This window comes from Harmonia axyridis, chromosome X (assembly GCF_914767665.1).
Source record: "Harmonia axyridis chromosome X, icHarAxyr1.1, whole genome shotgun sequence".
In the NCBI taxonomy this organism is placed as follows: Eukaryota; Metazoa; Arthropoda; class Insecta; order Coleoptera; family Coccinellidae; genus Harmonia; species Harmonia axyridis.
The window spans coordinates 18,318,159-18,339,300 of NC_059508.1; the positions used below are offsets into that span (position 1 = coordinate 18,318,159).

A 21,142-nucleotide genomic window follows, 5' to 3' on the forward strand; every position below is an offset into this window, starting at 1 on the left:
GGTCATCAAAAAAATGATTTTGTTATGTGAAATGAATATATTTAAATCTGAAATATCCAGCCACCCGAATTTGTCGATGAAATTCCAGTTAGACATATTTTTTTCCACTAAATAGAATACCAAATGTGAGATAATGGTACCTATATTTTCAAGGGAAGTTTACACACCATCTGTTTTTAATGAGGCACCCTTCGCATTCTTTGTATTCATTCTCAGCCGACAACCACCAAAGAAGTTTTATGATTTTATTATGTTTAAGTAGGTACATCCTTCTAGAATCACGTAGAACTTAGAACCTCAATGAGAATGAACAATGAATTGATTCATAGGAACAGTCTAGACATCCGAATTCCCATATTCTCAACCGTCTCGGTTAGATTTTTTGAAACTTCCAAAATCTACCAAAACCTACTAAAAATTACTGAAATCTACTAAAATCTACCAAAGGATTTCTTCCTACTAAAAACTCCATGAAAATGCGAAAAATCTACTAAACAAGTAGATTTCTACTAAATCTGGTCACACTGATTACCACTACTTCATCGTTTCTTTACTTACTCGGTGAAGCGGAACGCGTGCGTCGTCTGCTCTAGTGGCTGCGACTGTCACGGTTAGTGTTGCCAATGGCCTTCCGACAAAAAATCCGAAATATTGGTCAAAAACTCCGAAAAAATCCGAAATATTTGTCAAAAACTACGAAAAAATTCGAAAAAAATCCGATCTCTCTTCTATTGACAGAACGCTGACAGACCACAGAAAAACATGTTATTCTGTGGCTAGACCACAATAAAAAAAAGGGTTATTCTGTGGCTAGACCGCCTAACGAACATCAATTAGGATCATAGAACTATTATTCTATTGTTATGATCACAGAAACCATAGTTATATGAGGTAAAATGTTCTAAGATATGTGGTAATCTTAGAACATAGAACTAGTATTCTTTATTCAAACGTGGTAATGCGCAGATTACAGAACAGTACGCTTGAATTTTATGGTAAAAAAATTCAAATTTTACCGGAATTTCTACTGTGATGCCATCGGGCGGCAATGAAAAGTACTAAGTTTCGTTAACAGAGGCTACATTATATAGTGTCCTACAATTTATTCTATCTCATTTTCTGGGGATTTACATTATTTTGGTGGTGGGAAAATCAAAAATGCCGCCAATTTCGAATTGGGTAGGATATCGTTTATGCAGAACTGTTTTGAAAACCAAACTACCAAGTATAATAATGTTCATAGTATATTACAAAAACATAACAATAAAACCAGAATTTTCAACAAAAAAACTAGACTAAACAATGAATAATTCAACATGGTTACATGTTATGCAGTCTCTTCATTTCGAATAAAATACATGACGCTAAATAGATTTGCTCTCAACATAATATAAAATGAAAATGCTCACATGCCATATGAAGAAGTAACTAGAAAAAACAATAATAATAAAAATAAAAAATAGGGGTGTTTTCAACTCGACACAAAATTATGCGACACGAAATCCACATTTCAGTCTATATAAATATATGAATAGAGATAAATATATAAATAGGCCACAACCATTTTAAAGTGTAGAGGAACAACATGAAATGAAAAAGAAGAAAAATAAATAAATATAAGATAAAGGAAATAACAATTCACTTACTTCACAGACTATACAGAAACGTCTGGATAAAAATTGTAATAAATATATAAATAAGACACAACCATTTCAAAGTGTAGATACATTTGAAAAACAACATGAAATGAAAATGTATAAATAAAAATAAAACCACTAATCAACTTCTCAGTCCATGTGAAAGTCTTGGTGAAAATAAAAATAGTAGTGAATAAATACAACACAATCATTTTTGAGTTCATCTCCAAGAATAAAAGTCAGGCAAAAACAGAAATGTAAAATATAAATAATAAAAGTGTAAATAAATGAAATTGCAACATGAAAGGTTTAAAAAAAATTATTAAAAGTAATAACGCGATTTGGCTACAAGGATTGAAATATAAAATTTATAGGAACAACAAAATCAATCAATATTCTTCTTCCATATATTGGCTTCCAACATATCTTTAGTTGGAGTGAAATTCCTTCATTCTTTTTAATTCCGTCCGCTTTTGCCAAAAGACCTCTAATTGTATCCGTGGATAACAGATTTCTCTTATCCGTTTTGATATTGAAAAGGTCACTGAAGACTCTTTCAACACTGGCATTTGAAAACGGTAGAACAAAGAGTAACGAGAAAGTATTTTTTAAATTTGGAAATAAATCAACTCCTGCTTCATTTTTTAGACTGAAAATTTTGGACCAATATTTTTCAATATCATGATATGCCTGAAGGCCGAAAGAATCAAAATCCAAAAGAGCATGAGCCCTCCACTCATTATCCAAATCTTGTAGATTTACGTACTTCTTAAGTACAGGAAATCTTTCCAAGATAGGATAAAGTGATTGTGTTTCGAAGGACTGTGCCACTTTTGGTTCCATTATATCAATTAAATTGAAAATTGGATCACTAAAATTGAACCTTCCTTTGATGTCGCCAATTAACTTTAAATAAAATGATAATATATTGTTCACCACAGATTCCCAGTCTTTCTTATCAATGGACTTACTTTTAATTTCTGCTAATGTTTGGCTAACAGCAACACCTAAATATATTTTGTATAATGGCACAAAAAAATCAGGATTCACATGATTCAATTTCAAAATGTCTTTTCCATATTGCCTTATTATAGGCATTTTCATATAATAAGAGCTTAATGTCTTGACTAGTTTTTCAGTCTCAGGCTTGACTTTGTATAACAGCGGTTTTTCTGACTGAAATACCAGGTTAAACTCAGTCATCAGGCCAAGAACATGAGACATGAATTCTAAATATAATTTGGTGAAACTATTTGACAAAGTGTCCAGAATACTGTCAGTTATGTATGATAGATCATCAAAAGAATTTTCTCTGAAATAGGCTGATAAAGGCTCGTATTGTTCGAGTACTCGATCAACACAAGCCTTTACCGAGAGCCACCGGGTATTTGATGGAGAAAGAATTTTGTGTATATCCACCTTGAAAAATTATTGGAACTCTTCAAACTTTTGTCTACGGGAAGAGCTCCTGCTGAAATGGCTACCTATGTTTCTAAGCAGATCTTCAACATGTTTAGGTAATACCAAACATGCCTTTGAGGCTGCTAGATGGGCCATATGACATGAACACTTCACGCAAACAATATTTGGCAATTCTTTTCGCAACAGCGCAAATACAGATTGGTGCTCTCCAACCATCACATTTGCGGTGTCTGATGAAAAGCCAACCAAATTTTCAAGGGGGATATTTCGCGATAGCAGGCTACTTTTCAAGACATTAAACAAATCATATGCCGTGGAACCTTTGGTTTCAACTAAATCAAAGAATTGAGTTTTTGTGCACTTATTTTCTGTATCATAAAATATGACAGTGAACGCACACTGCTTTTTAACAGATATGTCCGTGGTTTCATCCAAAATTAGGGAAAAATATGTTCCGGGAGTTTTCAACTGATTATTCAATTTGTCCAAAAATATTTTTCCCAAACTTTCTGAAACTAAAGCAGTGGCCTTACTCCTTTTTAATTTTAGATTTTGTGCTATTTTAGAATCAGGAAAGATTCTTTTTATAACAGGAACTAAAGTGTCCATGAATAAGAAAGAAAGATTGTTTGTGGCTAACATACCAGATAATATTAATTCCGCCTCCTTCACAGCATTATCATGAGGTGTTGAATTTTGGAAGATCTGATTGATTTTAAAATTTTCCGAAACTTTTTTAAAATTTAATTTGTGTTTGTTGGTCTGTTCATGATTTAATAACAGACTCTTATAACCTACAATTTCACACTGACACACCTTGCAGTATGCATAATTACCATTTTTTTTCGACCTTTCAAGCCACAATTTGAATCTCCTGTCTTCAAGCCATAACTCTTGAAACTTGCTCATTTTTTTGGATTTATTCTGCTCCGATACAGAGCATTCAGTTCTCTTCCTCTTCCTGTCATTTGTTGTCGACGCTGTTGTGGATGACGAAGAGAGTGTATTGGAAGTGCTTACGAGAACCTAGAAATAAAAAAAAAAAAAATTAAATCAGAATCCGTTGAAATTCGCAGTTTCTGACCAGAAATTATACTCTGATTAATCTAGATGAACAAAGTATTGAAAATTTGAAAGTTTCCCAGCAATCTTTGAGGTATACAATTCTTTTCAAAATATTCAAATAATGAGCTGAATTTTTATGAACAAATTGCGAGTCTATCGTTAAATTTCCAAGAAAATTAGAGTACTTTGAAGGTACTCGAATTCAAGCGAACTGAAAATAAAGTTCATTTTGACCCCAATACATTCATACGTAATACGATATGTGGAACATGAAGCTGCGTATATTATAAAATAAATTAATCCATTAGGTGCGTACATATACAGGCTGTCCCACTATGTTCCATACAGCCAATATCTCAGCTCTCAGACAAGGTAGAAAGTTCAAACAAAAAGTATGTTAAATGATAAAAACAGCAAATGCATATCATATGCAGATGATACAGTCGTTTTGGTAAACGGAAGGACTTGGGAGGAACTAAAAATTAATATGCAGAGATCTATGAAAATCATAAAAAACTGGTTCGATATCAACCTTCTAACACTCAACTTGGAGAAAACGAAATGTTTGCCATTTTTCATAGACAGCCGTACAAAGCCAAATTTTAAAGAAATAATCTTATACAATAATTATTGCATTGGCGATATGGATCCAATATGTAGTTGTGCATCAAAAATAGAAGTAGTTGAAGAAATTAAATACTTAGGAATCATCTTGGATGCGGGTATGCGATTTGATAAACACATAAAAAATAACTGCATCCAAGCTTCGAAGTAGTATATTCATCTTGCGAAAATTGCGAAATTTCATGAACAAATCAGACTTGAAAATTGTATATCATGCTTTATTTGAATCCATCATGCAGTACGGTATATTAGCGTGGGGTAGTGGGTAGTAGCTATCAGAACACAATTAATCCGTTGGATATTTTACAGAAAAGGGCTATAAAACTTATACTACAGAACACTCAAAGATATTCTTCTCAACAATTGTACCAAGATCTTCATGTCCTTCGATTGAGGAAATTGTACGCATACAAAGTCCTTTTGAACATTTCCAAAGATCGAAATTCAATACAGTCTGTACGTACGGAAAAATATAACACTAGACAAATTTCACAATGCATAGGAGAGATTCCTAAAAAGTGCAAAAGAATTTCCCAGAAATGTATTTCCTATGTAGCACCCAAAATATTCAACTTACTCCCTCTACACATAAAAACAGAAAATTTCAAAAATGCACGATTCAAAAAGGAATGCAAGAAATGGCTTTTCTCTAATTCTGTGGTTATTCCGTTCATTCTTCCACATCTTGTAGAACAAAATTGTGCGAGAATATATCAGAAACGCACAGTTTTCATGGTTATATTTCATTATTATATGTTGGTACTCCGAACTTTCCGCCACGGCTTTATCTGTCAAATCATCAATCGGCCTTAAATAAATCAGTTCTGCCAACCAATATTTTTCAATGCAAAAATTACTAATTGATATTTATGGAAATAATTCATTAATTTCAATAAAAATGCAACGAATTAGAGAAAATAATGTATAATACTCGTACAGAAAGCTCATTCTACCACTCGTTCATTCGAAAACTCGCCACTTCGTGGCTCGTTTTCGAATTTTGAACTCGTAGAAGAATATCAATGCCTTCTGCACTTGTATTATAAATAACTATTCGCACTAGATATCTCGATATTAAACTGAGTTTTTATTTGATATTCAATCTACACAGTTCAGTACAGAATAGGAAGAAAACTCAAAATCAAATCCAACATTATTATTATATTTACCTGATACTGTATTCTAATTGAAATTTTAATGTCATTTTGATATGTATGTTATGTGTCACATCTCTATAGGTTAGGGTTGTCATTCATAACACGATTAGTGGAAGACTGCTTTATTGAACATATTCTATTTATCAGTCCATGTGCAGGTACACTCCATATAAGAAACATATAATATAGTCAAAGCAGCTAAGTTATTCTAAGAACAAATACAACTTCATAATATCTCCCTTTTTTTTTAATTAAAACATAAATCTAAATCTTCAAATGTATCATCAGCACAAAAATGAGAACCATCATCTCCCCTTTCAACAGGAAAAATATTTTCATTTTCAGAGGAGTTTGGTAATGTTTCAATAAACCTACGATTTCTAGTAATCGTTGAACCATTTGATTTCTGCAAGATGTATGATCTCTCTCTTGGTTTATCTATGACTTTACCAAACTGCCATTTAGTTTTAAATTTATCCTGATATCTGACATTTTATTGATTTCAATAGGTTTTAGAATTTCACAATTTTTATCATAATTTACTTTCTGTTTCTGCTGATCAAGTTTTATTTTGTCATCAAATTTTTTGAACTTTACATTTTTAGGCTTCAGATAGTTGTCAGTGGTGGGTATTATAACTCTCAAATTGCGGGACATCAATAATTGTGCTGGTGAAAAACCACATTCTAAAAGACTATTTCTATACATAAGCAAAACTAAGTTTAAATCTTGTTTTTCATCTAAAGCTTTGTACAACAATTTTTTTACCGTTTGTTTTTGTCTCACTACCATTCCGTTTGATTGAGGGTAGTTAGGACTAGAAGTTATATGTGTGATTGTGTGAAATCATATACCTCCGCAAAATTCTTGAATTCCAGACAATTGAACTGAGGTCCATTATCTGATATTAATATTGCCGGAATACCCAAGCTACCAAAAATTGATTTTAAATTTTTAACAACTGTTTTTGAATGTGCATTATTTTCTAACAATACCAATTCAACCCATTTCGTGTAGAAATCAGTTACAAGTAAATACATAGTATGACCTAAATATAATATGTCACATCCAATTTTGTACCAGGGTATTTTTGGTATATCATGGTATATTAAGGGTTGCCTTTGTTGAGACACCCGGTGTGTTAAACAAATTCGACAATTAAGAATAGTATCTTCTATTTGTTTACACATGCCTGGCCAATAAAAACAATCTTTTGCCCTACTCTTACATTTTTGTATGCCAAAATGTCCAAGATGAATTTTTTGTATGATATCCCTCCTCAATTTGTTAGGAATAATCAACTGCTGCCCCTTGAATAATAAGCCGTTTCTTTCGATAATTTCACCCCTGAATTTAAAATAATTTTTTATTTCTGAAGGAATTTTAGAAATTTTTAAAGGCCATCTGTCCTTGATCACATTTTTTAATTTCATTACTTCTGAATCTTTCATGTTTCTCCGATCAACTCCTTAAATTTTTTATTTGACATTGAAAAACTCATATTTATAGCACAAACTTCTAAATCATTGACAATATTTTTTTCCTCGCCAGTATTCAAAAATGCTCTAGACAATGCATCAGAAATGAAAAGATCTTTACCCGGTTTGAAAATTATTTCAAAATCGTATTTCTGTAATTGGATCATTATTTTCTGAAGTCTCGAGGGACATAAAGTAAGAGACTTTTTAAAAACACCTAGCAAAGGCTTGTGATCACTTTCGACAACAAATTTACGACCAAAAACATACTCATTGAATCTTTCACATCCAAACAAAATAGCATAAAGCTCTTTTTCAATTTGAGCCCAATTTTTCTGTGTTTCTGTGAGTGCCCTAGATGCGTATGCACAAGGAAGATTGTTTTGCAAGATACAAGCACCAACACCATCTTTCGAGGCATCCACAGAAACAATTACAGGTTTGTTCACATCATAGAACTGTAACACTGGAGCTTTAATCAACAAATTTTTTAACTCATTAAATGATCTCATGTGCTGCTCGTTCCATTCAAAGATCACGTCTTTTTTAACAATTCACGAAGAGGGTAATTCTTGTTTGACAAGTTAGGGATGAAACGACCAACATATGTTATCATACCTAGAAATCTCTGAACATCATTTTTATTTTGTGGAATAGGAAAATTTTTAATAGCTGAAATTTTATTTTCGTCTGGAAAGAATCCATTACTGGTAATTTTATGTCCAAGAAATTTAATCTCGTTCAAACCAAATCTACATTTTTCTTTATTGAAAGTTATATTATTTTCTCTTGCAATTTCAAAAATTTTATTCAAACGTTTATCATGTTCTTCCTGTGTACTCCCCCACACTATTATATCATCTACGTATCAATCAACACCTTCTATGTCAAAGATATTTTTGAATCGTTTATGAAAAACCTCAGGAGCTGAGCGAATTCCATAAGGAAGTCTCAAGAAACAGTATCTTCCATATGGGGTTGAGAACGTACACAATTTTGAACTTTCCTCATCTAATGGTACTTGCCAAAATCCAGAATTTGCGTCTAATGTGCTAAAAATACAAGCACCAGTCATTTTCGAAATTATTTGATCAATTGTCGGCAACGGAAAATATTCCCTTTTTATTGCCCGATTCAAATCAGCTGGATCCAAGCAAATACGTAATGAACCATTACTTTTTCTCACAACCACTACCGAATTCACCCAATCGGTGGGTTCTTCGATTTTTCTAATAATATTCTTTTTTTCTAAGTCAATCAAAGTTTCTCTGAATTTATTAAGTATTGGAATAGGTATTCTCCTCGGAGGATGTACTACAGGAATCGCGTTTTCATTTAATTTAATGTGATATTGTTGTTTGAGACAACCCAATCCCAAAAAGAGATCTAAATTTTTATATACAATTTTTCTGTAATATATTGGATTATTTATTTCAGTATTATCATTCAAAACATCTATACGTTTCTACAAATTCAAATTCATACATGTATCCAAACCGAGAATACAAGGAAAATCTTCCTCCACCACAAAAAATTCTAATTTATGAATGTTTTCTTTATACCGACAATTCAAGAAACACTTTCCCAAAATCCCCAAATTATCATTTGTATATGATTTAAGAATTTTATCATTTTTCAATATGAGCTCGGAACGAAAATTAATTAGTTTCAATATTTTCATTGATATTAAATTAGCTTGTGCTCCAGTGTCAAGTTTGAATTTTACAATTTCATTATTTATTTGCAGCAAAACATACCATGAATTATCATTTTTATCATCACCAATTTTTCCTTTGTATAAGCAATCATCATTTTCGTTTGGGTCACTTTGACTTAAATTCACTGTATTTACCTTTTTCTGTTGACACATTCTAGAAAAATGATTTAATTTTCCGCACATGTTGCACTTTTTTCCGAACGATGGACACTGGTTTTTCATATGTACTCCACCACATCGATAACAAATTCCATTATTTTTGCTGAGTCTGTGTCCTTTACCAGAAGAATTCGTTATATTCTGTTCTCTGGATTTTTGCCGCTGTTCATCAATAGGGTTGGTGTATTTTCCTAGCCGTTTATTGACGTGTTGATAGTTATTTGATTTTCTTACTGATTTGACTTCCAATGATAACGAAGAACTGGTCTCTTGTGTGATGACACTAGCCTGTCGTTTAGAATTTTCAATCGTTACACAAAATTTAATTGCTCCATCTAAATCTATTTGATCATCCTGTAGTAACTTTTCACGAAGTGTTTGATTTTGTAATCCACAAGTGAAGATATCTTTTATGAGGCTATTTTTCAAATCACCGAATTCACAGGAACGTGCTCTGTTTTTCAGATCAGTTGCATATTGTTCGATGTTTTCATTTGTCAATTGTTTTCTCGTGAAAAATCGGTATCGTTCGAATGACAAGTTTTTCTTCGGCAAAAAATGACATTCAAACTTGTTTATGATGGTTTTTATTTTGTTTTTTTCATCATCATTGGCAAAGGTGAAAGTATTGTAAATTACGAAACCTTCCTCACCTATATAATGCAGTAATTGTGCAATTTGAATCTTTTCATCTTTTTTGCCTACTTCCGTAGCAACCAAATAATTTTCGAACTTCTGTCTCCATATTCTCCAATTCTCTGAAATATTTCCGGAGAAGTCCATTGCGGGTAAACCTCTATAATCACCCATATTTCAATTTATTTTGATATTATACCACAAACTATTATTCAATTCCTTAATACCGACTCTATCTCTTGGTTAGGGTTGTCATTCATAACACGATTAGTGGAAGACTGCTTTATTGAACATATTATTCTATTTATCAGTCCATGCGCAGGTACACTCCATATAAGAAACATATAATATAGTCAAACATTTAAGAAGATTATATTGATTAGTTTGAATTCTTCGTATTGCCCAAGTAAATACAGCTGTTTTTTTTTCTTTCGACACTTTTTTAACTTCATTTAACCTTGTTTGTGAGCACGTTTGATAAGGTGCCTGCGTAGTATCTTACCTCTTTTCAATGAGTATAGATAGTCCCGGTGTGCCCCCCCGGGTTTTTGATTTGCTATCTCCACGATCTCAACAAGCTGTCGATCGTATTCTAAATCAATCTTCGAACAATAGGTTAGAATTATTTAGTATCAAGGACGATGTTAAAAATATAATTAATAGAGCCTCTGTTAATGATTCTGTTCTGGCTGAACAAGGTAACTTTTTTATGGATAATATTCAAAGGAGGTTTGAAATTAACCTGGATAAGAGACTTTCATGCAATGAATAAAAGATAACAGATAGAAGTCCTTTTCTTGTTCATGTTGAATCCAGGGACAAGAATATAGGAAATCTGAATCCAATTACTTTAGGTGAGCTTTTGTATACATTTCCCAACTATCATAACTTTAAAATAGTGAAAATATGCAGAAAGGGATTGAAGAGGGTTGGTGTTTACTTTGATTGCCCTAATAATGCAAATTTTTTTTTGTTGAAAATGTTAGGGTTTATGTTTTGTGGAAGCAAAGTAATATTTTAAGATATTTATTATTAACAAACTGAAGACTTATTACAACGCTACGTCATTACATTACTGAACCTCCATCTTGTTGTTGTGTCAATTGTCAACAGTGTCAACCATAGAAAAATATATATCACTGAATTGTCTCTTCTTCTAACACTCCCCCTCGATTTAAACACTTTTCTCAACAAAAGTTTTACAATCGTACCTAGTATTCTATGATATTTAACAATTTGCATATGTTTACAAATTTTTCTTTACATAAGGGTTTTGTCAGAATATCTGCAAAGTTATCATTTGTGTTCACATATTCTATTTTGATTATCCCTTTAATAGTCAAGTCCTTAATGAAATGTTCTTTAATGTCTATGTGTTTAGCCCGTTTTGAATTTTCGTAAGTTTGCGCCATTGAAACCGCACTCAGATTGTCCATTTTCAATGTCGCTCACTTCCCTTCACTGAACTCGGAGAGAACACCCTTCAGGTTGACCAATTCTTGAGCACTGACTGCGGCTGCAACGTATTCAGCTTCTGCTGTTGAAAGTGCAACGCAAGTCTGCTTCTTGGAGAACCAGCTGATTGGATTTCCCCCATACAGTATTAGTGATCCACTAGTGCTCTTTCTATCACTTCGATCACCTGCCCAATCTGCATCCGAATAGGCTTCCAGTTTTTCTGGTCCCTTTTTGTATACAAGTCCTTTGTCTGCTGTAGATTTTAAATATCTCAATATTCTTTTCCCAGCCGTAACCAACTCTTTGTTGGGCTTATCCAAATATCTACTAAGATATGATACTGAGTACATAATGTCAGGTCTTGATGTACAGGCTAAATACATCAAAGATCCGACTAACTTTCTGTAGGGAAAATTTGTCGATTCTGTATCAGGAGCACTTGAAGGATCTATATTGAATCCTGTAACCATTGGTGTGGATACACCTTTCTTCAGAGTTCTTCAGCTGTTTTAGTTATTTCCATTCCAAGAAATCTTTTAACTTGTCCCATATCCTTAGCATTCAATAAACTCTTCAAAGATTTTACTGTCTTCTCAATTTCTACATCTTTTCCGGTTATAATTAGGTCATCAACGAATACAATTAACCAGCAATCCTTCTTGCAGTACATGCAAAAATCGAAATTTGATCTTTGAAAGTCCAAGTCCTTCATAATTTTGTCGAATTGATTATTCCAACATCTTGGACTCTCCCTCAATCCATATAGAGCTCTGTTTAGTTTGAGTACTTTGGATTTCCCTATGTCTAATCCTTTAGGTGTCTTAATGTATACTTCGGATGTGAGCATACCATTTAAAAAAGCTGTTGGAATATCGAGTTGTCGTAAATTCCAATTTTCTTGTAAAGACTTTGCTAATAACATTCTTACGGTAGACATCCTCGTAACATGTGCATATATGTTATGTGGATTCTCTTCTTGAATTTGGAAACCCTTCGCAACTAGTCGAGCCTTCTTTGTTCCATCTTCTTTGGTTTTGAATACCCATTTTGTATCAATGGCTACTTTACCATCCGGCAATTCGCATGTTGACCATGTTTGCAACTTCTCTAGAGATTTCAATTCTTGTTCAATTGATTTTCTCCACTCTTCATCAACAATTGCTTTTTCATATGTCTGGGGATCATCTGAAAGTATAAGGTGATCATAAGTAGCATAAATTTCAAAATCTTGTAAATATTTGGGTTTTTTTACTCTTCTCCCTCTACTTGATACAATTTCTTCTTCACCTGTTGATGAGCTACCCCCTTGTTCATCTGTCGTTTCTAGTTCATCTTGCTCAGATTCTTCGTGGACTGAATTTTCTTCAATTGTTGCTGTATCTTGATTTATTTTCCACAAAAATGTGTTGGATTCATCCTTTATTTCATCTGATTTTAATTGTTCCATTTTATCCTCGAAAAATACAACATCTCTACTGTATATTACCTTATTTGTATTTGGGTTGAGCAACCTATAACCCTTTTTGTTTTCACCATAACCAACAAATATGAGTCTTTCTGATTTAGCATCCCATTTTTGTCGTAGTTCATCCGGGACATGTGCCATTGCTTGACAACCAAAGATTCTAAGGTGTGCCAGGTTTGGCCTCCTGTTATACCAGGCTTCATATGGTGTTTTCCCTGAAATAGCCTTTGTTGGGGAACGATTCATCAAATAAACTGAAATGTTGACTGCCTCAGCCCAATACTTCTTATTTAAGTTTGCTTCTGATAACATGGTTCTTGCCTTGTCTACAATAGTTCTGTTGGCCCTTTCACTGACCCCATTCTGTTGAGGATTGTACCTCACTGTGGTTTGGTGAACTATACCTGAAGATGTTAAAATTAGTTTCATTTGTTTATTGACATATTCAGTACCATTATCTGTTCTTAAAATTTTGATCTTTCTATCAGTCTTGTTCTCTACTAAATTTTTGAATTCTTTGAAAGCTTCTATCACTTGACTCTTTTCTGCTAAGAAATAGATGTGTACATACCTCGTATAATCGTCAATGAAAGTCAGAAAGTACCTGCTACCACCTATGGATATTGTCTCCATGGGTCCACATAAATCACTGTGTATTAATTCCAGTGGCCTTGTAGATTGTGTTTGACTTGTTTGGAAAGGCTGTTTTCTTTGTTTTCCTTCAATGCATGACAAACATGATGTTGTTGACACCTTGAAGTCCTTATCCATTCCAACTGACATTTTGGTTAGCAAATTCATAGATCTTAGGTTGAGATGTCCTAACCTGCGATGCCACAAATTTTTCTCTGGTTGTGTACAGAAGTATGCTCTGTTTGATTGAACTGTGTTCAATTGATAAATTCCATTTGTCTCAAAACCTCTTGCTATTAGATAGTTATTACGATTGAAGATTTTCGCACCATTCCTATCGAATACTACTCTGTGTCCCTTTTCCACAATTTTATGTATGGACAATAGATTTACTGCAGCTTCGGGGGCATACATAACCTCTTTAACCTCAATTGATTCTTGTTTACCGTCTATATGCACTTGAATTGAAGCAGTTCCTTTTTCTTCGATAATCATATCATTAATATTAGCAGTTTTAACCTTGGCTTTAATGTTTGTTGCTTCATTTAGCCATTTTCTGTTTCCTGTGATATGTGTTGATGCACAAGAGTCCAAATACCACACATCTGTTTTGACGTTTTCAGACGTTAGAAATGCTGCATACGCTGTGGAATCATTTTTGCTTGTTTTCTTATCCACCTTTTTCTTTGAACGGCACTCTGTCTTAAAATGACCCATCTTTCCATAATTGTAACATTTAACGTTTTTCTTTAGATTACTTTTAGTTATATTACCTTTAGTGAACATTGCCAGATTACTATCCACTGACTTTGGATCTTGTTGAGTTTTTACATCTTGCAATAGCTTTACCTTGATGGAATCTCCACTTATTTGTGTACCACTGCTTTCTAGTCCCATTATCATCGGACGATATTCTTCGGGTAGACCTGCCAAAAGTAAAGTTCCAACCCATTCATTTTCCACTTTGAAATTCATCTCATTCAGTTTGTGAGCAGTTGATATTATTCTATCACAATATTCTTCTGTTGATTTGCAGTCTTCCAATTTTGTGTTGATGAGTGATCTCAGGAGTCCTACTCTTCTTGTCAGTCCTGAGTCCTCGAAAGCTTTTTCGAGGTTGGTCCAAGCTTCCTTCGATTTTGTGGCAGATTTGATGTGGGAATAATTTATTTTGTCGACAGAAAGTATTATTTTGGACAGAGCCTTTTTGTCCTTCTTTTCGTCAGTTTCTGTACCACTGACTACATCCCACAGATCATCTAATTCCAGAAGAGCTTTCATAGCAAATTTCCACTCACTGTAGTTGTCCCTTCCTATTAGTTTCTCAACAGACATGTATTGAGAACCAGCCATTTTGTCTCCGCGTGTTAGCACAAAGATTTTATTTTTGAACAAGAACAACTTCCTTAATTACTTTTACTTGCCGTGTATGTCTGGGCACATAACCTGTTAGGGTTTATGTTTTGTGGAAGCAAAGTAATATTTTAAGATATTTATTATTAACAAACTGAAGACTTATTACAACGCTACGTCATTACATTACTGAACCTCCATCTTGTTGTTGTGTCAATTGTCAACAGTGTCAACCATAGAAAAATATATATCACTGAATTGTCTCTTCTTCTAACAGAAAAGAACAATCTTGATATTACTAAATACTTTGTCTACATTCCATCACGAATGATAATAATAATAATAATAATAATCCCTTTATTTCTTAATGCAAATTTACAATTCTGCGGTAAGAGTGACGTCATAAAATTTAATTCACATAATGAAAATTACAATGAAACATACTTCCAATAAAGGTGAAAATAAACATCAAATTTCTCAACTATTTGTGAAGTCTGCACACTTCATAAAACTCTTGTATGTTATATGGTTCGCAGATTATCAGGAAATCAGCTAGCTCTTTTTTCAAGTCTTTTAAATTTCTCATCTCATGGAATCTCCTTGGTAAAGCATTAAAAATTTTTATACACATATATGTTGGGCTATTTTGTGTCAGGGTCAATTTGTATTTCGGATATATATATATGGGTTTGTTTTTCTTGTGTTGTTGTTATTTTCATACTCCTGGAACAGTTCTCTACGATTGAACAAGAACATAGCACATCTCATTACATATATTGCAGTGACGGTCAGTATTCCCTCTCTCTTGAACACACCCCTGCATGAATCCCTATATCTCATACCACATATTGTTTTTACTGCTCGTTTTTGAGTTGTGAATATTTTGTTCTGTAATACACTATTTCCCCAGAATATTATTCCATATGACATGACAGACTGGAAAGTGGCTGTGTACAGAATGCTTATTGTACTCTTCTGAACATGGTTTTTCATTACATTTAATGTATAAATAACAGAATTTAGTTTTTTGTTGAGGCTCTCTATTTGTTTTTTCCATTTCAAGTTTTTATCTATCCAAATTCCTAGAAATTTTACACTATCAGAAGGAATAATTTCAATATTATTTAGTATTAGCTGTTCAGGTATTGTGTGGCCAGTTCGTTCAGTGTGAAAGATAGTACATTCCGTCTTGATCATGTTTAATCTCAATATATTGACTCTACACCATTTTTCTACCTCGCCTAAGATGGTATCTGCTCTGTTTATTGCTGTCTGTGGTTCCTCAGCTGTTATTACAATGTTTGTGTCATCTGCATAAATGGTTGCAAAGGTTTCGCAAGGACGTTTGACGCCTGGTTGAATTTTTTCTGTGCATATTTCTGGAAGATCATTTATGTACACTATAAAAAGCAGTGGTCCCAAAATACTTCCCTGTGTTACTCCCATCGATACTTCTAGTTCCTTGGATGTGCATGTGTACTCATTTGTTTTCAGTAGGATCTTTTGCTTTCTATTTTGCAAATAACTTTTCATGAGTTTCAGCTGATTATTTCGAATGCCATAATTTTCTAATTTTTCCAGTAGTATCGAATGGTTCACACTGTCAAATGCTTTGGTCAGATCAAGAAATAGGGCTAGTGGTATATGGCCATTGTCAACAGCGGTCATAATTCCAAGAGTTACTTCATATATTGCTGTTTCCGTACTTTTTTTATTTATGAATCCGTGTTGATGAGCAGATAATACTTTATTTTTGTTGAAGAAAGATAATAACCTATTTGCTAATACCTTCTCGAATATTTTTGACCATGATGATAACATGCTTATTGGACGGTAATTTCCTAGATCATCCTTATCTCCTTTTTTATAAATTGGCTTAACTATTGCCATCTTCATTGCTTCTGGAAATACACCTTCTATGAATGATTTATTCATTATATGTGCAATTACTTCCGAGATTAGATGTATTGTTTTCTTGATGACATACATGGGAATTTCATCGTAACCTTTGGAAAAATTTGTTTTTATTGTTTTTATGGTCTTTATAATTTCTTCAGGTGTCACTTGGAATATAAACATCGACTTCTCTACCCTCTTGATTATGGTGGACTTCTTTTCTTCAACCAGCTGATTTGTTGTGTTGTTTGGAGTCATATTTACATAGAACTTGTTGAAGTCATTAGCAAGTCTGATGGGATCCCCTTGTTGTATGGCTGGATAGGTTTCATCCTTATTTTCTGTTGTTAGGTTCTTTATTATTTGCCATGTAGTTTTTGTTTTGTTGTCTGAGAAATTGATTTTGTCTGAGAGGTATTTTTGCTTGTATTCCTTTATATTGTTGTCATATTCCTTCTTAACTTTTTTATAGGTGTTCATTAGTTCTGGTTTTGTTCTAGATGCTGTGTATAATATATCTAAATTCATTTTTATTGCCTGGATTTTCTTATCATTTTTATATGGAATTTTTTGTGATGAGCTTATTTTTATATTGATGTGTGGAAAATGTTTTTCAAATAGGTTGTTGTAAATTGTGGAAAAAAACCTCCACTTACCATCCACCTCATTATCAGTAAATTGATATAATTCCGACCAGTCAATATTACTTAGTTCTATGCCAAATTTTTCAAGTGATTGTTCGTTCACATTACGTTTTGTTATAATTTTGTATTTAGTTGTTACATCTCCTATCATGTTGAATCTGCAGGTTATGGCAAGATGATCTGAAAGATGGGGTTGTAGTATTGTTACAGTTTCATCTTCGATATTCGAAAAAATATTGTCTATGCAAGTTTTAGAAGTAGGTGTTATTCTTGTGGGTTGGATTATTAAGGGTCTTAGATTGTACATCTCTAGTATTGACGTCATAGTTTGGGTGTTCTTATCTTGTTGATTTAACATGTCTATATTAAAATCACCTGTGATCATGAATTTGATGTTTTTTGTTCTTATAGTAAGTGTCTTTAGTATTAAGTTCATTTTTTCAAAGAAAATATCTACATTTTCAAAGGGAGGTGTGTTTGGTCGATAAATGCATATGATAATTAATTTTATGTGATTGTTTTCTTCATATTCTAGAGCTGTGCATTCGATCACACGAGGGACATTGAATTTGTCCATTTCTTTTCTTTTTTTGCATTTGTTATGTAGTTGTTCTCTGACATATATTGCACATCCTCCATGCCTATTTATTTCTCTGCAGAAACTTGTTATGAGATTGAAGCCATTTAATTTATAAGCCATTAGTTGTTCATATGACTGCCAGTGTTCAGTTAATGCAAGGAAATCTATTTTATTTTCATTGACAAAAATTTCCAGTCCATTTAGGGATGTTGATAACGATTGGATATTTAGATGTGTCAATGTTAAGTTTTGTTTCTTATCAACTTTTTTATCGTTAGTCTTTGTATTTTTGGTTGGGGTGTGGAGTTCTGACAGTTGTGTTTCTTTTGTTATAAAAAATCCTTACCTTGCTGTGTGAGTTCTTTGTGTTTGGAAAAACTAAATCTTTTTATACCAACACCTGAGGGCCAAAATTCTGGTTTGTACATCTCGTCTTTTTTAGCTATTGGAGCTGTTAAGACAAATCTCTTCAGGCTGTTCTCTTCTGATGGAATTTCTTTTACCATAATTGTTTGTTTATCAAATCCTTCTTTCGTTAATATATAATCTTCGATCATATTGGTAGTTGTATTTCTGTTTACTCTGTATATGTATAGCCAAACTTTCCTTTCTTGTCCAGAAAATCCTTTACTTTGTTGTCCAGTTCCAATATTCTTTTCAGGGTTTTTGAATCGTCTTTTCCTACCACGATTGACTTCCACGAAATCCTCTTCTTGGTTTCGTCCTGTATTTCGGTGCTTTGTGATTTTATCAATGTTTTCCTTTCCATAACCCGTTGTTGTTGTTTGTTTATCGTCCAAGAATGACATATCATCGGAGTTCTGTGGTCTGGGCGATTTGAGGTTTGCTGGTGCTGCCATCTTCTGAACAGTAGCAGAAGTAACCTTAGCATAGGAAGAGGTTTCTTTATCATTTTCTTGGGCTTTTTCAGTTCTGTCATTGTGAATTAGAATTGGTGATACTTTTTTCTGAATGTTTACTTGCGTTTTTGCTGATTTTTGACTTTTTCCTTCCATATATTGTACTTTTTCCAGTAATAAACCATTATTTTGTTTCAAGATGTTGTTTTTATCTCTTGTCTCTTCTAGTAATTCTTGTAAATATTTAAGTTGCAAAATTAAATTATCAGTTTTCTCTGCACTTCATGGATTTTCTTGTTGTTGTTTTCCTTGTTTGTTTATAATTTCATTTAGTTGAATTTTCTTCCTGAATTCTTCAACGAAGTTAATCAATATTCCATTTGTCACATATTCAGGTAATGTAGCACTCATTATCAAATCTACGAGTTCATTTTTCCGTAATTTATTTAGCTCGGCTGCCACGACATCCGCACTTTCCGACATCTTGACAACATGATATGACATGATATCTACAATGGGGGTTGTTAGAGATATTGGATTAGACATCAGCGAAAATGACAGGTTAGAATATGCCAAAGGAGTTAATCCTGACTGTAAAATAACTAAAATGCGCAGATTGAATAAAAGAATTAAAACAAATGATATGATTTCATATGAGCCTACAACCACAAGTGTGGTAACATTTGAAAGTAACACCCTACCTAAGGAATTAGTTTTATTTAATACATTATCCCCGGTTTCTGTGTATATTCAACCCGTAATTCCATGCCTGAAATGTCTTCGATATGGCCATGTCAGAGCTCTTTGTAGAGGAACATTCAGATGTCATAAGTGTGGTGAATCGCATACTGATGAACAGGTCTGTGAGGGACCCAATTGTGTTTATTGTCTTGAACCTCATTCTTCTACTGATAGGACGTGCAAAGAATACCTCAGACAAAAAAAAATTAAAGAATGCATGGCATTTTATAAAATTTCATTTTTGGAAGCAAACAAGAATTCCAGAATTTCCCCGAATTTAACTTCCGCCAATTTTTCTAGCCTAAGTCAGGATTCACAGAACTTACCTCAGATTACACTCTCCTCTCCGTTTCTCAGCAGTCAACAGTCATTCTCTGCATCAATTAAAAGTAACGTTAACCAAACATCTAAATCTCCAAACCTTCCAAGAAAATCTAGTTCGGTGATTCAGAAGAGAAAGGTCCCAACTGGTCCTGGATATGATAGGAAAGCCCATGAAAACTGTTTAATATCTTATAAACCCTCTAATAGCAATGTTTTCCCGACTTTCTCCCAATCTAATTCCCAAACGTCCCATCCCTCCTCTGTGGATCTTTCCCCCCCTAAGAGGATGATAACATCAGCACAAGTACACCACAGCGCAAACCAATTAAATAATAGGAATGTAATTACAAGAAATTCAGTCCAAACTAGAGAAAGGGTAGAATCTATGGAAGAGGAAGACTTTCCTCTCCCTTTCACAGATTCTGGAGCCCTCTAAACAGTTTATAAGTTAATTTTACCAACTAAATGGCTCATAATAGTATAAGCCTTTTTACTGTTCTACAATGGAACATTCGTTCAATTAGGTCCAATTACAACAACTTACAAATTCTAATAAAAGATTTTGACCCCGATGTCATTGCTCTTACAGAGACATTTTTAAAATTTGAAAATACCTTCACCATACCTGGATATAAAATTATTCGCTAGGAAGGGGCTGATGGCTATGGTGGTCTTGCTATTGCCATTAAGTACACACAGAGGCTATGTCTGTTAACTCGTCTCTTCTGCCGGATAGGTGTCAAACACTGGGTGTTACGATTGAAAATAACCTGTCAATAATCCTGAGCTACTTTCCTCCGGATGTTTATGTTCCTGGTTCGGCCTGGGATACCTTTCTACCTTACATGAATGGTCGTGTCATTTGGCTGAGTGATTTTAACACCCAACATCCTGCATGGGGATCTGGTACGCCAAACCCAAGAGGTGTGACATTCAATGAGTTTCCTCTATATAATGATTTGGTGCTGTTGAACACGCCGATGCCAACAGACTGACAAGTCCTTATCAGCACATAAGTGCCCCCGATGTGTCTGTCGCTACCCCAAATGTCGCCAGGAAGTGTAGATGGACTGTCCATCATGATGCTGGTTTCAGTGATCACTTTCCTATCCTGATATATTTAAATGATGAGAATCTTAAATGTCACAGGCCCATGTATGTTTCTACCCATAAGTTTGATCTTAAAAGAGCAGACTGGACCCGTTATCAGACCAACCTAATAATGTCTCCTGATAAAGACATAGTTGAAAGTGCGGAAGCTCTTATAAGGATCATGGAGTGCAGCGCTGAGGA

General features: G+C 33.6%; 3 protein-coding genes across 3 annotated transcripts; 1 reads left to right on the top strand and 2 right to left on the bottom strand.

Annotated features, from left to right (window-relative positions):
• Positions 1 to 2,105: 2,105 nt before the first annotated feature.
• On the bottom strand, positions 2,106 to 4,196 carry LOC123685957. The gene has a single exon (XM_045625857.1). It carries the CDS (start codon positions 3,966 to 3,968, stop codon positions 3,066 to 3,068), a length of 903 nt encoding a protein of 300 aa, XP_045481813.1. The 5' UTR covers positions 3,969 to 4,196; the 3' UTR covers positions 2,106 to 3,065.
• Positions 4,197 to 11,343: 7,147 nt separating this feature from the next.
• LOC123686216 (secreted RxLR effector protein 161-like) lies at positions 11,344 to 11,823 on the bottom strand. Its single transcript, XM_045626231.1, has one exon. It carries the CDS (start codon positions 11,821 to 11,823, stop codon positions 11,344 to 11,346), a length of 480 nt encoding a protein of 159 aa, XP_045482187.1.
• Positions 11,824 to 19,298: 7,475 nt separating this feature from the next.
• LOC123686218 lies at positions 19,299 to 20,285 on the top strand. The gene has a single exon (XM_045626234.1). It carries the CDS (start codon positions 19,299 to 19,301, stop codon positions 20,283 to 20,285), a length of 987 nt encoding a protein of 328 aa, XP_045482190.1.
• Positions 20,286 to 21,142: the final 857 nt, after the last annotated feature.

Excerpts from the sequence above, each read along its gene's own strand:
- LOC123686218 (XM_045626234.1), top strand. The coding sequence starts at position 19,299 with ATGGGGGTTGTTAGAGATATTGGATTAGACATCAGCGAAAATGACAGG.
- LOC123685957 (XM_045625857.1), bottom strand. The coding sequence starts at position 3,968 with ATGAGCAAGTTTCAAGAGTTATGGCTTGAAGACAGGAGATTCAAATTG.
- LOC123686216 (XM_045626231.1), bottom strand. The coding sequence starts at position 11,823 with ATGGTTACAGGATTCAATATAGATCCTTCAAGTGCTCCTGATACAGAA.